The sequence below is a fragment of the Onychomys torridus genome, chromosome 8 (assembly GCF_903995425.1).
Source record: "Onychomys torridus chromosome 8, mOncTor1.1, whole genome shotgun sequence".
Classification (NCBI taxonomy): domain Eukaryota; kingdom Metazoa; phylum Chordata; class Mammalia; order Rodentia; family Cricetidae; genus Onychomys; species Onychomys torridus.
In genome coordinates, this window is record NC_050450.1 from 63,526,123 (window position 1) to 63,544,682 (window position 18,560).

An 18,560-nucleotide genomic window follows, 5' to 3' on the forward strand; every position below is an offset into this window, starting at 1 on the left:
TTTCCAGATAAACTGTCCAAGACAATCCAAGGAGCTGTGGGCCAGAATCTGCTTTGGTAGTCCTTCGGGACCTGGACCTCTCACAGGCATTAACAGTAGAACCAGTTTCTGAGACCGCTCCACTGGTGATCTGATTTTTTTTTCAGTAGGGAATCTGTTAAAACATTATCCCACAAGGGAGTACATCCCTCCTAGCCCCCATGGAGCTCTGTGCTCCCCATGTTGGCTGTGCAGACGTGTTAGATTTGTTGGAGTGGCCCGGTGAGTCATCGCCCTCAGGATGCATAGCTGCTGACCAGCCCTCCTGCCCCAGGGAGAGGAGGAAAGGTTGAGTAGGTGATATGAAAGACTGGTTACTGGACTGAAGGCTAGATCACCATCTCTAACCTGCAATTTGTCAATCTCCAACAGTGCTGAAGACTGTGATTTTCTAGTCAGTGCTTTACAAGCAAGGTCAGAAAGAAAGGGCCTCCACAGAAATTGTCACAGCTTCAGCCAGAGCATCAAGTGCAACTCAATTCCCGTCTCCTGAGATTAGGAAGGGTAAGGAAGTCTGTGTCCCTGAAGTCAGTGTCTGTCTGTCTGTCTGTTCTCAGCAAGGCCAGCCATTTGCATAGGGCTGCTAGTCCCTTCCAAAAGAAAACATGGAAGAGCCGGGAATGTCGTAGAGGACTGTAACGTCAGCAGCTGGAGACAGAAGCAGGAGGATCGTGACTTCAAGGCCAGCCTGGGCTATACCATGAGCTTGAGGCTACCCACTTTAAGACTCTGCCCCAACAATACAAGACAAGCCAGGGTCGGTGGCAGAAGCCTGTTTCTAGTGTATGAGGGGCCAAGGAAGGAGGCTCAAGCCCGAGACCTGCCTGGGCTACGTAGGGAAGACCATATTTCCAAAGCAGGCCAGCTAAGAAGAAAACAGACAGGGTGTGGTTGTCAATCTAAACCTACATGACTTTGGAGACTGTCTGTGAGGGCCTCTCCAGAGGGATTTAACTGAGGAAAGACGCTCCCTGAGTATGAGTGGTACTCATGGCCTAGGGGTCCAGATAGACTGAATAAAAAAAGAAGAAAGCTCAGTTGGCAAAGTGTTTCCAAGTGTTAGGACCCAGTCCAATCCCCATGACCTGCATTAAAAAGCACTGGGGTTTGGAAACGGGAGGATCCCTGCCATCATGTGCTGGCCATTCTCTCTCTCTCTCTCTCTCTCTCTCTCTCTCTCTCTCTCTCTCTCTCTCTCTCTCTCACACACACACACACACACACACACACACACACACACACACACACACACAGAGGATGAAAGAGTGTTGCTTCCTGGCAATAGATGTCACGTGACCACACATGACACAGCCAGAGCTTTCCTACCCTCACCACGATAGATGGTACCCTCAAACTGTGAGCCAGAAGAAGCCATTCCTCCCATAAGCTGCTTTTGATGGTATTTTGCCATAGCAACAGGAAAAGCAACTGAAACACAGGGTGCCTGCCATGACCCTGGGCTCCACAAAGCCACCACAAGCTTAAGGGCACACATTAAAAGCCAGGCCTGCAGCTGCAGGGGACTGCAATGCTGCCTGGATACTGGCAGAGATGTGCAGCAAATGCCAAGAGGTGGGCTGCAGCAACCAGATAGATAATTAATATGATTAGGAACACATAGAGCAAGCGTGCTCTTGCCGAATGAAAAGCCTCTAGTAGCATAATTACTGTTTTCTTCCTCGCTCACTGTCTACACATTTCAAAGCCTGCTTGGTGTTAGGCTGCGGTGTAAACATCAATAAAACCCTAAAGTGCCAGATCATCAGCATTCTTGGGCACAATGGCTTTTCCTTTTTTGTGTTTTCATTCCTTTAAAGATGCATTTCAGGACTGCTAACATTAGTAAGAATGATCTCCAGGCCTCAGCCTAGTCTCTGAGTTTGTAATGAGTTAACATCTCTCCCTAGTGATTATTTATTACGAAGGCTAATTAATTGCTTTCCAGTTACAAGAACCCTTTACAGTCAAAGAAAGTCGGATTCACAAACAAAGATATACTGTTTATTCAAACAAAGCAAGGGAAACAAAGGCCTTCTCTCTAAAATTTTCCCTATTTACCACAGCTTTAATCAAAAATGAAATATCCGAATGCAAGAAAAAAAAATGTACAGGTAAAGATGGCGCATCCGGCAACCAAATGCAACATTAATTGAAGTGAAAACTCAAGCGACGCTTTGTAGTTGCCTGGATGTCCCTAGGGGACAGCAAGTCAATGCTTATCAGCCGTTCTCAGAAGAGACAATTTTGATTAATATCAGACCCATCTAACTCAGTCTATTAAATCTATTAAACCCCGAAGGAAGGATAGTCTTTAGATATTAACGATAGGCTTTTTATTAATAATTCTACCCTTTTGCTATTCCAAGCATTAATGACCATGTGGTACCTCTGCAAAGAGTAAAAGCCTTTGATTCGAGGGAGACACACCCCCTAAACACCTGGATTCTCCCCCATTCTCATTCTCCCCAGGAAGAACGTAAGACACAAAGGTGCCACCACTGGAAAAGCAAACCCCAAGTCACACTATTCATCTCATTATCCAAAGTAGGGTCAATTACTCGTGACATAATTCCTGTTTGAAGATAACAAAACCTTAGTAAATCCGACAAAAGCCTGAAGGCAGGAGAGGGGCTGGTGCTATGCTACCTGCCAGCTGAGTGCCAACTGATGGTTTATACACAGGCCTCTGAGCATTGTCTTTTGGCGGCCAATGAGTCCCAAGAGGGGCCTAGACAGGCTGCCAGTGTCCCCTGGGGGCTCTGCACGGTGAGGGTTGTCACACGGGCTGGGAAGAAAGTCATTCCGTTGCAGTTCTTTCTGTTCCAGCTCTGGGCATCAGTACTACTTGCTCACATCATATGTTCCTCTTGATGTTCATGATCAGCCTTTTGGCGTAATCTCTGTAGTCGATGGGCTTCACGTCCATCACAGTGGCCTTAATTCGAGATTCATCCTTTGAAAAGAGAAGAGCCTTTTGTGAGTGGTACAGCCTGGCATGGAGCAGTGGAGATAACCTCCTTTGCTTCAGTGGCTTCAATGAAGAAGGGGAATTTAGAAATTCCCAGAGAAAGTGCTATGAAATTCTGGAGATGATGGGTCAATGGGCAGATCTCCTTCTAAGATCCTCTGCCCATCCTCGGCACCATGTACTCAGACCTAGCATCCCACTGAAGTAGACTCTAGGCTCTATTGTCTTTATATGGGTGCAGTCTGGGCCCAGGGCAGTTAGCTAACTCGCCCTAAAAGCTCACTTTCATCCAGAAAAAGCTCCCGCAGCAGCAGCAGGAAATCTGGCTTCTGCTCCAGCTCTGGGCAAGGTTACCCGTCTGCCCTTCACCAATCCTGTCCACCACGAAGAGAGAGAATAACCCCACAATCTCCCTTAACACACCCAATTTCTTGACACTGTATCCCACCAACATTCAGTGAGCATAACCACCCAATAGCTAAATTGATGGTAATTTAGAATGTGTAAACTTGGTGGCTGCAGGGGAGTTGGCAGAATTCTTATTCAGCTTGTCTCCAGGAACTAAACAGCATCTCTGAGGCACAACTGGGTGACACCCAGCAGCACACAAGTCTAGCTGGGGGGCGGGCTTCATGTGTCCACATGTTTAGTAATTAAATGATCTTTATTACAACTATGCAACTCTATGATATCAGGGTTAATTGAAAGACTCATTGAAGTACTTTCACCTGCATGTGGTATCTGTTTAATATACTGATTTTTAGAACCTAAATTGTGGGAAACAAGAGTCCACACACATCATTTTCTGAAAGGCTCTAGTAGAAAAGGCCACGCTATCTTCTCCCCAGTGTTCAGACAAGACAGCAAGCCGGAGGTGGCTCCCAAACCTGCACACAAGTTGGTAACAGCACCCAAGTGCGGGCCGATTCCAGGAGCGTGCCGGCTGCGGGTCTCGTACCTGTGGGTAATCCCCTGCCACTAATGCTGAAGTGCTGCTGTGGTCAGCAAACAGCGATTTCCCATCACAGCCTTCTGCCCCAGTAACCTTACTTACATTGTAGGTCTCCAGCTTGACCCTGATTCTGAACGTAAATGATCGGAAGTTGGCATTCTGGAAAACCTCTTCAAAGGCTTGCTCGTTCTGTAAAACAATACATGTTAACTACTGGAGAATACCTATTAGACTGCTGAAAACACCAAGAATTATCACCCCAGAGGGTTGCAATTTCTTAGGAATGACTAATTTGTAGGTGGTTCATTACATAAAACTGTTTAAGTAAAATTTTATTACAAATCAAAACACTTTACTTAGGAGTACTGTTTTCCCTTCAGTATTTACAGAGGACTGGACCTGGGAACCTACTTCTGTTGGACACTGAATTCCAGGGATATTAAGTTCCTTATGTGAAAAGGTTGTTTACACAGAACCCATGCACACCCTCCTGTATGCTGTGAATCTTCTGTAGATTACTCATAATACCAAGTGTAAATATCATATTAGCATTACATGGCTTGGTTGGTGGACAATGATAAGGAAACATAATCTGCACATGGTCAATAAATGTGTAATTTATCCCCAAATATTTCTGATCCCTAGCTGGCTGGCTGTGTGGAACTGAGAAGAGACTATTAAACCCACAGAAGCAGAACCCTGGCCTGGCCGCTGGTGCCAGGGAAGGGAGGAGCGGAGAACCACTGCTTAGGGAGACAGGGCTTCAGGGCAAAGATAGAAATGTGGAAGATGGGGCCTGAGAACTTGAATGTGGTAATGCCACCATGTGGTTCCAATAGAAAAAGAAAAACAACACATAATGGTATTTTTATGTTCATTTTGCTGAAATTAAGAATTTTTAAATACTCTTAGGAAACACAATTAAGATCTGGAATACTTGTGGGGGAAGAAACCTGAGACCCAGCAGCTCATTGTGCATTAAGAAGTAGGTAGGGGGGGCTGGAGAAATATCCTAGTGGTTAGAGTACATATTGCTCTTGAGAAGTCAAGAGTCCTCTTCCTGGTACCCTCATGGTGGCTCATAGCCACCTGTAACTCCACTTCCAGGGGATCTGATGCCCTCCCTGGCCTCCTCACGAACCAGGCAGGAAAGTGGTGCACATATATACATGTAGGTAAAACACTCACACACAAATATAATAAAAGATTGAGTGATGGGGGCTGGAGAGATGGTTCAGTGGTTCAATTCCCAGCAACCACATGGTGGCTCACAACCATCCATAATGAGATCTGGTGTCCTCTTCTGGCCTGCAAGCATGCATGTAGGCAGAACACTGTATACATAATAAATAAATAAATCTTTAAAAAAAAAAAAGTGAGTGGGTACTGGTGGTGCACACCTTTAATTCCAGCACTCGGGAGGCAGATCTCTGAGTTCAAGGCCAGCCTGGTCTACAAAGAGAGTTCCATGACAGCCAGGGCCATTTCAGAGGAACCTTGTCTCAAAAACCATAATAAACAAACAAATAATTAAAATAAAATAAAACTGAGTAGGAGCTGGGCCTGGTAGCACAAGTCCTTAACTCCAGGATTGGAGAGGCAGGTGGGTATTTGTGAGTTTCAGGACTATATTAAGAACTTAGTCTCAAATTTAAAAAATAACATTAATAATAATAATAAAAACACAAAAAATAATTTTTAAAAAGGCTGGGAAAGCTAGGCATAGTGGCTCATGCCTGTAATCACAGCATTCTGGGGGCTAAGGCCAGAGGATTACAATGAGCATGAAGCCAGCATCAGCTACATAGGCTGGCGTGGACTACAGAATGACACCCTATCTCAAAATATAACAAGAGAATTGGACGGGAAAAGCATTACGAAGAAACACGTTCATTTCAGCCTCTGTATTTGTAGCTACTGCCATGTGGAGCAGGTGGAGGAGATGGGTGGAGTGGGTGACGCCAGGAGGCGACAGGGGGATGCCTTCCTCTTCTCACACTCCTTGAACATTACCCGATTTGGTTCTTTATTGTAATCTTTTTCAAAGCTGGTTTTTTAGTTTGGGGGTGTGGTGGGGTGATAAAACTAGGATACTCAGCCCTCCTCTGTTTTTAACTAAGTTGCCAGTTGGTCTTTAACTTGGCATTCTCCTGCCTTAGACTGCTAAGGCATAAAACACATGAACTAAAACTTTACATAAAACTAACTGTTCACATAAGCTAAGTACCCCTGTAGGTCACACGGGTATGAAAATAGCTTTATCACACAAACTTCTTCTTGAAGATGTTATTTGAGAAAAAAAGCATTCCTTGGACTTTCAACATATCAACAGAATAATGTGTTAAATCTTCAAAAACTTGAGCTGGATGCCATTAGTCTTTAGGGCTAAGGGAAGCATGGATGCACACTCCCAGAGCACCTGGTTCCTGAGGGAAGTCCTATATGTCCTCATTCACCAGCTAAGAACAGTCAACTATAATAAGCTCATAAAAATCCTGAAAGGCTGCCTGGAGCCTGAAAATCTGATATGGAAATAGAGGACCAGGCAAAACAGATAAAAGACTATTGCACTTTAAAAGTCAATTCCACTTATTTCTGTAAAAGGACTTCGTGGGCCTATTTTCAGAGACCTCATGGATAATTTAAAAAGGAGGCAAGGGCAGAACCCAACAGAACCGAGGACAGAAAAGAGGAAGAAAAGCACATCAAAACAAATGGCAATTCTTTTTCTTTGTGCCCTTTATAAGTGTCCAACCAACACGGAGGAAATGGAGGGGAAAAGGACACTGTGTGTCGACAATGCCAGTTCCCACGGCCTCGAAGGCACAGCTCTTACTAGCCTCTAACTCAGCAAGTATCTTTATGTTTGGCATAACCAGTAACCCATTCTCCGCATTAAAGAAATCAAATGTACAAAAAGGCAAACTAGTAAAGGTAAAATAAGTTACTTCCTTTAAAAATTGTTTGTCTTTGCTGTGGGTGTGCACGCCACAGGTGCACACAAAGAGGTCGGAGGCCGACTTTATGGAGCTGGTTATCCCTAAAGCTTCACAGGGGTCCTCGGGATTGCATGGCAAGGGCTTTACTCACTGAGCCATCCCAAGGGTCCCAACTCACACACACACACACTCTCTCTCTCTCACACACACACACACACACACTCACTTTTTTGAGACAGGGTCTTGCTATGCAATCCAGGCTAGCCTTGTACTCACTATGTAAACTAACTTGGCCTGGAACAACTAACTTGGCCTGGAACTCTGGGTGATCCTCCTGCCTCAGCCCAAGTGCTAGGACAACAGGCAGGAAAATCATCACCATGGCATATAAAGTGACCTTTAAAACAAAGTCACTTTGTAAGAATCCCATCTGACAACCTGAAATACAAGTGCCCTGGATGTGCACTTATTCCAAGATCTGACTCAACTTTCCTAAAACGTGTTTTTTTAGGTTAAAAAAGCACCCCCGAACTTTGAGTTATTTTGGAAGACACCTGGTAGCTCTAGACTGCAGCACCCCAGCTCTGATGTGTAGAGACAGTGACGGGGACACATGTGGTTTGTGGAAAGCTGCTTCATGTTCCCCGATTCATTACCCCCTGTGAGACACCCAGTACCACGAGAACTCATACACAACACCCGAACAAGCAAGCAGCAAACAGCATACCACGGGCACTATCACAGTGCTAATAAACACGTGCCAACCTTCTCTTTCAGCTCCCCCAGGTAGGCAGTGTTCTGTCCAAGGATAGCCTCCGCAGACTCCTGGAAACACGTCACCCACTGATTCTCTTGAAAATCTGCAATGTTTGCCTAAAAAACACAACTCTCCATTATTTCAGCCAATAAGTAACAAAAGGAAGATACACCAAGGAGATGACCTTTTCCTGTTTCCAAGGGAAAAAGACACTGCCATCACACACATACAGCCCCCAATTTCCAATGCTTCATCTGGACGGTTTCCCCTTATATGAAGAAGCATCCTGTTTCGGCCACCCTGTTGTTCACTGTTGGGACAATACCCAATAAATCACACGAGATTGTGCTCTCCCCTCTAAATGCAAATGGCTCAGCACCGGAAGTTTCGAATGAGCTCCAACAGTGAGAGTGGGCTCTTTTCATTTTATTTTACTTACTTCTTCTCTCCCCCACACCTGGCATCTTTTGGTTTTCTGAGACAGCATATAATGCAACCCAAGCTGACCTCAAACTTGCTATGTAGTCAAAGCTGGCCTTGAACTCTTCCTGCCCCACCCCATACACACAAGTGCTGAGTATAGACATATGCCACCATGCTCAGCTATTTTATTTTTTAAAAAATAAAGCCTTATTGGGTAGTCTAAGAAGGCCCACCTTACAATCTCCCTGCCTCAGCCTCCCAAGGGCTGAGTTCCCATTTACACTTTTCCCAGTCTTCACCCTGCCAGTGTTCTTTTTGGTTTTGGTTTTCTTTTCTCACCCTAGCACTGTACCCACTTCACTGACAGCCACACCCCCAACCCCAAATTATTTCTGCTTTGTTCGTTCATTGATTGATTGATTGATTGATTCATTCATTCATTCTGGGGCACGGTTTCTCTGTGTAGCCCTGGTTGCCCTAAACTCAGAGACTCGCCTGCCTTTGCCTCTGAGTGATGGGATTAAAGGCACGCACCATCACTGCCTGGCTGTTTTGTTTTGTTTTATTTCTTTGAGACCTAATCTCCTGTAGCCCAAGATAGCCAGTTGGCCTTGAACTTGCTATGTAGTTGAGGATGACTCTGAATGTCTAATCCTCCTGTCTCCACCTACAAGTACTAGGATTACAGACATGTGTCATGCATTGAGCTACAAACCCAGCCTAAAAGCTGTAAATTCCAAGGTCTTTATAGTCTTCTCACTGCAGTGGCTCTTCACTAAAGGAAGTAACACAGAACAGAAGGGCGTTTAAGCTGACTGCAACTTTACAAAGTAAACACCTTCACACAGCTGTAATACTGCTGATTACTGCTTCAAAATAAGTTCCCTGTAGGTGGCTTCTGTATCACGAAATAGGAACACTTTTAAGGCTGTGGCACATTACTGTCAAATCAAACCAAAGCAGAGTAAAGAGCAACAATCGTACCCGGGCACACTCCTCTAAAAACAGAGTATCTGTAAGAAATGTTTACAGGGCAGCAGTCAGCTCCCTAATGTGAACTCATCTGTGAGTTCCTTACCATGAACCACCTGGGTTCTGCTGTAACTCCCCACCCCTGGGTCTGGCCCACGACAGCCAATCAATGAACACCTTAAGGCCTTCTTACTAACCACTCCACTCACCGACAGGATCATGCGGTACTTGAAGTTGGGGAACTCCCGGTCACACTTCTCACAGCGGTACAACCCATTCTGCTGGTCAATCACCTTCTTATTGCAGTCCTGGGTTGGGCAGGCCTGGTACATACAGTTCTCTTTTCGAAGAAACATCACGGTGGCCACGGTGCTGAAGTAGTCCGCCTACGGGAGAAAAGGATCCCAGAGACCTGAATCAGCAAGGTGCACCAGGGCCTGGGACAGGCCACTCAAGTGCAAGTGGAAAGTGCATGTGTGCTCTAGTTCCTGTGCTCACAGACCGATCACGGAGAATTGTTCACTCTGTGTTTGCTACACGCAAACCCACAGACGCAACGAACCAGCACTCAGGCACCCCCCCCCCCCCACAGGGTTTCTCTGTAGCTTTGCGCCTTTCTTGGATCTCACTCTGTAGACCAGGCTGGCCTCAAACTCACAGAGATCCGCCTGCCTCTGCCTCCTGAGTGCTGGGATTATAGGCGTGTGCCACCACTGCCCAGCACACTTAAAAAAAAAAAAAAAAAAAAAAGATTTATTTATTATGTATACAGTGTTCTGTCTGCAGACCAGAAGAGGGCACCAGATCTCATTACAGATGGTTGTAAACCACCATGTGGTTGTTGGGAATTGAACTCAGGACCTTTGGAAGAGCAACCAGTGCTCTTAACCTCTGAGCCATCTCTCTAGCCCTGAGTTTTTTTTTGTTTTTTAAAGGCAGCATCTCATTTACTAGCCTTGAACTCAAAAGATCTGCCTGCCTCTGTCTCCAAGAGTGTTCAGTCACCACACCTGGCCACACGATTCTTTTTTATTTATAATTATTATTTGTTATACATGTGTATCTCCATGTGTATGATGATCACATGTATACTAATGCAGGTGAACATGTGCCACCGTGTGTTTGTGGAGACCAGAGGACAACTTTCAGGAGTCAGTTCTCTCCTTCCACTATGGTTTTAAGGAACTCAAGTTTCCAAGATAGTAGGGCACGTGCCTTTAAACCTTTAACAGCCAAGTCACTTTGCCAGCACATAGTATTTTAAAAATGTATGTATTTCTTTTGTGTGTCTATGTGTGTTTTTGTATGATGTGTGGCAGGTCAGGTCAGAGGACAACTCGTGGGAGCTGGTGTTCTTCCCTTACCATGTGTCCTGCCAGGCTGGGTCAGGCATCCTGACCCACTGAGTCACCTTGCTGGCCAAGACACAGGTCTTTACAAGGACAGTGGTTTCTACCCTTATTTGTAGGGATCAGTGAGCTTTTCCCGTAACAAGCCAGAGAAAAACTCCAGGCTCAAAAAGCCATTTAGTCAGTCTCTCCTGGCACTTCTCAACCTGCTGTTGTGGGGAAGACAACAGACAATGGAGGATGATCCAATAAAAAAAACAAGAACTCACTCTGTAGATCAGGCTGGCCTTGAACTCAGAGATCCACTTGCCTCTGCCTCCCGAGTGCTAATATTAAAGTCATGCACCATCACCACCCAGTGCAATAAGATTCTATTGACAATAACATTGAGTTCACAGCCTTGACCAGCAACTCCTGGACTGAATAAATTTCAAGAGAATGCCAAAGTACCCACGACTAAGACCTTGTAAACAGAGGTGTTCCTGGTAAGTAAGCCAGAAGGACTAAGTCATGTTAAGGGCTCTGGATACCTGCTTTACCTCTGGATCCCACACAGACGCTCTCACATGGTCTATGTTCTCTCTATACAGACCAGGCTGGCCTTGAACTCAGAGATCCACTTGCCTCTGCCGCCCAAGTGTTGAGATTAAAGGCATGTGCCATCATACTGACTCACACTGGATCTACCTGATGCCTCAGACCAGAGGGACAAAACCATGTGGCCATTTAAAAAGACTGTGCTAGTACCTAGTTTAGAGAGCTTTAGGGCTGGGGGTGAATGAAGCTCAGTGGAAGAGCGGGCCTAGCATGCACGAGGTGCTGGGGTTAACCCTCAGCTCCACAGAACTGAATTCATAAGAAGGCTTGGGAGGTAGGGGATGGAGAGATGGATCGGCCGTTAAGAACACGAGTCGCTTTTGCAGAGCACCCAAGTTCAGTTTCCCAGCACCCACACGGTGGCTCATCACCATCTATAACTCCAGTCCAGGGGATCTGATGCTTTCTTCTGACCTCCTCGGGCACCAGCCACTCATCTGGTTCACATTCAGGGAGAACACTCATACACGTAAAGTAAAAACACTAAGGACAAAGAAAGCTCAGGCCTATATGCCGGAGTTCAAGGGTGAAGGCACCTGCTGTCAAGCTGGATGACTTGAGTCTGGTCCCTGGGACCCACAGGGAGAGCCGAGTTTCAATTCTATATATTACAGTGGAAAATGCACACTCTATTCCTAAATAAAAAATAACTGAAAAAATTACAAAGAGAAGCTGTAGAGAAATAAACCTTAGAAGAATGCCTAAAGAGTTCCTCTGTATTTCCAGGTCAGAGTCAGACTCACAGCCGGAGCGGAGACAGGTGTCCTGGATGCTCCGTTCTGACCGCACACTGTCTGTCTCTAGTTTCAGAGAGCCACTGGGTGACAAGGGAGACAGAACCCAGCCAGTGTTTAATTCTCAAGCTGTTCTGTAATAGTATTATAAGTTGCTGTAGTTGACAATGACGGATCGCGTGCACAGTGAGACGCGACAGTGAGGAAGAAAACCCACATGGTATATGACGACAATAAAGAGCAGCAGCGAGTGATATTTAGGGACACAATAAAATAAATGATTCAAATACCCAACAGAACGCAGGTTAGAGCAAGGAAGGAAGACGATCATTAAGTAAACACTGAAATAGAAGCTGCAACTAAAGGCAAACACCTGAGCCCGTCCTTGGCAGGAGAGCAGCGGCTCTCCACCTATGACTCAGGCTGAAACACAGAGGGGCCGCCTGATGCTGGACAGCCTGAATTACACTCTGCTCAAAACCCAACACGGACCTGAGGTCAGTTCACACTACACTGCGAAGTCTGGTCATCACCATTTCCTCAGGGTCCAGGGACTCTTCACACTTTGCTGCCTCACACCAGAGGCTACAATACACCCCTCAGCACACCCAGCCTCTACACTGGCAGTGACTGAGAGACGCCAATGAGAAGCAGTTAACTGGTGCTCTGGAGCAGGGCTCTGGGGCTACCGAGGCTCTGGGGTCCCCGATGAGAACACAGCCCTGAGCTAGCACCTGAAAGCAGATTTAAAAACTCAACCCTCTGTGGCTTTCCGGGCTTTCTGTGAAGTGAGATGGGAGGTACCTTATCGCCCTGGCCCAGGTTCTCCGATTTGGCCTCATACAAGGTCTTCCAGTTGGTATTGCTACCTCCGGCACCTCCACTCTTGAGGTCAGAGATGGAAACACCATCTAAGGCTTGTCCTTCTGAGTCGAACCTTAAAAAAAAAGCAATGGTGACAGGGACTTTGCATCCTTCTCAAATGTGCTGTGTGGACATACCAGCCAGGAGTTCGCAATCCTCACCGGGGCCCAGCACACCTTAGTCCACTGAAGAAATGCAATGGCTTTCCTTTTGATCTCATTGGCTTTGATGGACACCCCCCCACCCCCATCCCCACTTCAGTACAAACAATGCCCCAGACCCCTTCCCCAAACTGGGCTGCATATCAAACACTGTGACCAAAGTCAGCAACAGAAGAAATACTGCAGTCCCCCGGGCTTCGAGCCTTCACCTCAATCACTGAAATGTATCAGATGAAAAGGGACATTTCTGTTTCATGAGTCAGCCAAAAATGTTTTCATGGCAGAAAATCTTTTAAGTCTAATCAGTCATAGAACTCAATGTACTTCATCAGAAGGCATTATATGCCTTGTTAGAGATTTGTTTTCTCAGTGAGAATTTGTTTATGCAAATACCAAGGTTAAATTCATTTATATAACATTATTATTAAAACTGACTGCACTCTGCTCAAAGACCAACATGAACCTGAGGTCAGTTCACTACACTGCCAAGCCTCTTGACCACCCACTGGCTGCCGTGAAGAAAGAGAGGCCAGGCAGAAGGCAGCAAGAACATGCAAGGGGCAGAGAGCAGAGAGGGGGCAGAGAGCAGAGAGGCTGAGGTTAAAAACACACGAGTGGGGTGTAATGGCGCACGCCTTTAATCCCAGCCTTTGGGAGGCAGAGGCAGGCGGATCTCTGAGTTCAAGGCCAGCCAGGACTACACAGAGAAACCCTGTCTCAAAAAACACAAATATATCAAACACCCAAGTGGTAGGCAACTGTATGCTAGCCACATACAGAATTGACTCCCTAAAAAGAGACCACCCAGAGTGGCTGCTGCCCTAGACCACAGGTCATCACCGCCTCACTCTGTCAGGCAAGCAGCACATCCGTCAGAGGACAGAGTCCGGAATCTGCTTCACTACTAGTGCACAAGTTTACAGTTTCCAAAACTTTACGTAGACATTTGCCACCAAAGACAGCTCATCTGGAGTAAACAGAGCAAGGAGATGGGCAGACCTTCTTCTAATAAAATTCCACTCCATCAGTGCCAAGATCTAAACGTCGCTAATCCTTGCCTGGGTGGAGTGTGTGCACTGGATTTCTTACACATCAATGACAGGATATTCTTTTCAGGGGACAGACATGCCTTTCTGTGTTTTCTGTGATCAGTTACTGACAGTGAAATATGAACACCTTAATGTGGGCATGTAATTAGACTGGAGTTGTGCTCCGAGCCTGGAAGTCAATCAACAACAACAACAAAAAAACCCAACAACATGATTGTTCCTAGTTAGACTATTATGGGATTCTGCCATATAATGCAATGCTAGCTATCAGCAGTTAAATAGATAGATGTAGATTGATGTAGACGAGGGTAGCTTAAGCAATACAGATACTCCAGGAGATGTTCTAACAAATTATTCAAGTATTACTGCTACTGGTGTATATCAAACTCAAAACAAAAATGAGGAGCATAAAATATCAGCTATTTCTTGAGTTCCCTAAACTCTAAGCCACAGCTTCCATGGAAACCACCCCCTGCTCCCCACCCCCAGACTACAGCTATACAAATGACTTAAGCTTGGGCTGGGTAAAGTATTCTCTTTGCCCACATCAATTCTTCCACATGACATTCTCAGGATGAAGTGCTCTTCTAAGGCAGAGCTTTAATGCCTCAAAAAACTAGATCCGGTGTGGGGATTTTAACAAGCTCTCCTTGTCTCTTGAGTGCTTTGGGAATAACGATGTAAGGCCAACAAAAAGCCCATTGTTGCCACCATGCTTTGTACGAGACCAGTGAATACACATCACTGGAGATATGACCAGCTCCAGAGACTCCACAGAGTGAAAAAGGTACATTCTACCCCCACATCAGCTGCCCACAGCTCAAACCTAGGAGCAAAAGATGCTCTGGACACATTCCTCCAGCATGCAGCTGCTAAAGCCTTGCCGTACCCTGCTTCGGGGATCAAGGTCAGCACGCAGTACTTACATTCTAATTGCTTTCTCTGACTCTCTAGGTTCATCAGGGGATTATGGGTTTGTCAGTTTCAGGACTTTCAGACCACCATCTCAGAAGGCATAACGTCTCCAAGAAATACAGGAACCACTCCACTCAATAGCAAAGGCTCGGCAGAAGCTCACATGCTGATGGAAATCAGCTCTTCTCAAAGCCTGAGCACAAGTAACCGCTTAGCGAGGTCCAGTAAACCTACCATCCACGAAGCTTATAGGCCTCTGGGATGTCAGGATTCACAATGATAGTGCTAGACGACAGGACAGAGAGGCTCCGTCCACCAAAGTCAGAGACCCGGGCTCCTTTGATAGCCATCACAGGCTGCCTGGATCCATCAAACTTGTCGGCCTGCAAAGCATACAACAAGCATCACCGTCAGGAAGAAGGTACAGGGTATTTTCACGGAGGACAGTCAATGCATGTGGACTCTGTAAGACAGACCTTACACTCAAGAAGCTGCTCAGACTTCCAGGAAACGAATCTATCTCTACCTTCCTGAGGTAGAGTAAGGGACATTCCCCTGTGGGAAGCTGAAGGAACTGATCATCACACACAGGTAAAGGATTTCAAGTAAGTGCTGGACAGCACAACTTTGTCCCTCTAGAGCTAAAGCCCCACAGCCCAGAGGGACAAGCATCCCATCCCCAGACTCTGTCGATGCAAGGACTCACGTCTTCTCCCCAGAGAGTTGCAGTCACCACTTTCCCTGACATGTCCATCAGATAGATGTTTCTCTTAGCAACTTCTCTGTTGGTAGACTTCACTGTGATTTTAGTGGAATCTTCATAGTTCTTGCAGATCCCGAGTATGTCTGAAACACGAAACAGTCTGTAACAGCACAATTCAAGGCCCCTCTTCAAACACAACCTGGGGATGCCCGGCAAGTGTGTTAGCTGTGCACCAACCACCCCAAACACCACTCTTCACCCTCGCTCGACCCGGGACGGACCTACAAGTGAGTCTTTAGACTTGCTCTCTAGGTCACCGATCCCTGTGAAATCGAACTGAACTGTGGGTAAGTGATGGCCATCTTCACAGGGAAGGACGGAAGTCTCATTATTGAAGGTCATCTCATAGTCATTTTTAACAGCCGAGAACTGCTTGTTGGCGATCTTCAGAGTGCCTTTTGAGAAATAATACACCTGCAAAAGAGGCCAAGTCAAGGGATGCTAGTGAGTTCATCAAAACCCATCCCCACAATGCAACCTGCCCACTGTGCTCATGGCTCCGACTCAAGGTAAGCGGTCTTACCTTGTTCACTTCGATAAGGGGAAAGAACTTGTCCACCTGCTCATTGAAAGCAGTTGCTCTGATTTCACCCTGCAAAGCAAGTGAGAGCACATTAGAACTCTGCTGCTAGACACTCTGAACAGCGAGAGCCGGCCATTTTGGCATTGAGATAACATCCCTGGAGCAGCACTAAAGTGTAAAGACCCCAGAGGGCTGCAGACATTCCAGAAACCTACATACACAGTCACACTTCCAATGTATCAGTTCTGATAGAACAAGAGAAGTTCAACTAGCTGAGCCCATGGATATGACTGAACCATCTCAGTTAAAAATGTAAATAAGGGGGGTTGGGGATTTAGCTAAGTGGTACAGCAAGGCCCTGGGTTCGTTCTTCAGCTCTGAAGGGGGGGAATGTAAATAAGACGGTTCAGTAGATAAAGGAAGGCACTTGCTGTGCAAACAAACCTGGCCACTCCAGGTCAATCCTTGGAACCTATGTAAAGGTGGAAGACCACCAAGTTGTTCTCTAGCCTTTACATACTCTAAAATAATTTTTAAAATGTCATCTAAAACATTTTTAAGAGGAAGAGTTTAATATTCCAATAATGAAAACAGAAAGTTCTGGATCCTGATGACAGGCTCAAAGCCCACGGGAAAGCGTGCTGAACCCCGATGATTCAGCAGTCCGTCTTTCTCACGCCTGCAGCCTAAATGATGGGGTACTTCACAGTCAGGAGCTGCTGCCAAAATCGCTCTAACAAGTCATGCTTTCAAGTTGCCCTTGATTTGATTCCACTGTCACGTTTCTGTCAGGCAACATGTTACAGATGGGTAAGAAACTTAACTAAATGGCTGAAACCTATCCAGACAAGCTGCAGGAAATGAGTTTCCCATACTGAATCTGCCATCACAGTTAAGATATTTGCCATGCTACACCACAACATGAGGAAGAGGAGGGAGAGAGCATGCCAAGTTTCTGACCTCACAGTGTTATTCTGTTTATTTTATATGTGTGGGTGTTTTGCTGACACCCATACATATATGTGCATCACCTGCATGCTTGATGCCTGAAGGGAGGGCAAAAGAGGATGCTGGACCCTTGCAACAGGAGTAAGAGGTGGTTGTGAGCTACCATGTGGGTGCTGGGAATTGAACCCAGGTCCTCTGGAAGAACAGCTCTCCAGCCCCTGCATTTTGATGAGTGTGTATGGTCAGAAACCATCTCCACAAGCAGTTAAAGCTGAGTAGCTGTTGCCTGCCTTCTACTGGAGGCAAATGCCCTGCTCTTCAGCAGGGAGCCATCCCATCACAGGACTCTAACTAAACCTCCAGCAGTGGAGAGAGCTGCAGCTCTCCAGCATGGGAGGCCATTTGCAGTTTACTACTAACTTCTACGGTTTCAAAAGCCTTCCTTTAGGAGTGTTCTATCTGATGTTGAGCCCCAGACCTGAGACAGCATCAAAGCTCTACAATAGCCAGGTAGTGGTGGCGCACACCTTTAACCCCAGCACTCAGGAGACAGAGGCAGGTGGATCTCCAAGTTTGAGGCCAGTCTGGTCTACAGAGCTAGTATCAGGACAACCAGGGATACACAGAGAAACCCTGCTTCAAAAAACAACAAACAAACAAACAAACAAACAAAAAACTACAATAGACGGAAAACCACAGTGACAACCATATTTCTTTCTGGCGAACTGGTATTTGCGACTCCATGGTCTTAGAGGTCAATACCTTCCCATACGGCACATACTCACACTTTCATCTACAAGTTCTATAGAGAAAAGCTTTCCCTCCCCTCGGGAATTGCTCCAGGTACGAATCTGACTTTTGTTGGTGACACGGGCACAAATAGTCCACCTAAGAACCAAACAGATGACATTAGTGTGTGTAGTCTTTCTTACTCGGAATAAAGACAGCAGAAATCATCTTCCTGTGGCCTTTCTTCTCTTATGCGGAGTTTATCTGTCAATGCTAGCTGTGTTTTAATCCAGCTAATTAAAACCCCAAGATGACATACAGGTTTGACAGTTTACAGAATAAGCAAACAGTAAAATATATCAGGTAGTTTAACACTAGCTCATTCTCCTGTCAAATAAGTAAATTTATAAAACCCTCTCCCTTCCTCAAAAAACATCACCAAGGCAACAATATCCCTTTAATGAAGGGTTCCAAGGGAAAAAATGCAGTTATACCAGCAATTATATTTTGCCACTATTTTCAATTACAGGTACTAACCCAATCACTATCAAATGTCTGCCTCATTTCTAATGCATGCCAAATATAAATACAAGCCTACAAGGCACGACATTCACAGGCCACCAAAAGAAAGCACCCCAAAGTGGTATGACCCTAGAGAGAAGCCACTAAAAAAGGAGTTCCTAAACCCAAAATCTCAGCCTGCTGCCTATTTTGAAAACAGAACTTGAGCATACTGATTTCCTTATTTAGAATTTTACACAGGAAATTATCTCCCCTATTTTACTAAGTATTGCAGGATAAACAAGAGCATATCTTAAAGAATTATGGAGGGAAAAAAAGCCCACTAATGTTCAATGCTTTAATTAATTTTTAATGCA

General features: G+C 45.7%; 1 protein-coding gene across 1 annotated transcript in view; it reads right to left on the reverse strand.

The window, feature by feature from the left end:
• Positions 1-2,018: 2,018 nt before the first annotated feature.
• Positions 2,019-18,560, reverse strand: part of Rpa1 (replication protein A1) — a 56,626-nt gene continuing 40,084 nt past the window's right edge. Inside the window, exons 8-17 of the mRNA XM_036195086.1 lie at positions 17,739-17,841; positions 16,006-16,074; positions 15,704-15,896; positions 15,426-15,565; positions 14,954-15,102; positions 12,535-12,667; positions 9,260-9,436; positions 7,664-7,771; positions 4,062-4,148; positions 2,019-2,992 (exon numbers count right to left, since the gene is read on the reverse strand). Coding sequence (XP_036050979.1) covers positions 2,894-2,992; positions 4,062-4,148; positions 7,664-7,771; positions 9,260-9,436; positions 12,535-12,667; positions 14,954-15,102; positions 15,426-15,565; positions 15,704-15,896; positions 16,006-16,074; positions 17,739-17,841 — 1,258 coding nt within the window. The 3' untranslated portion in view covers positions 2,019-2,893. The remainder of the gene's footprint in view (positions 2,993-4,061; positions 4,149-7,663; positions 7,772-9,259; positions 9,437-12,534; positions 12,668-14,953; positions 15,103-15,425; positions 15,566-15,703; positions 15,897-16,005; positions 16,075-17,738; positions 17,842-18,560) is intronic.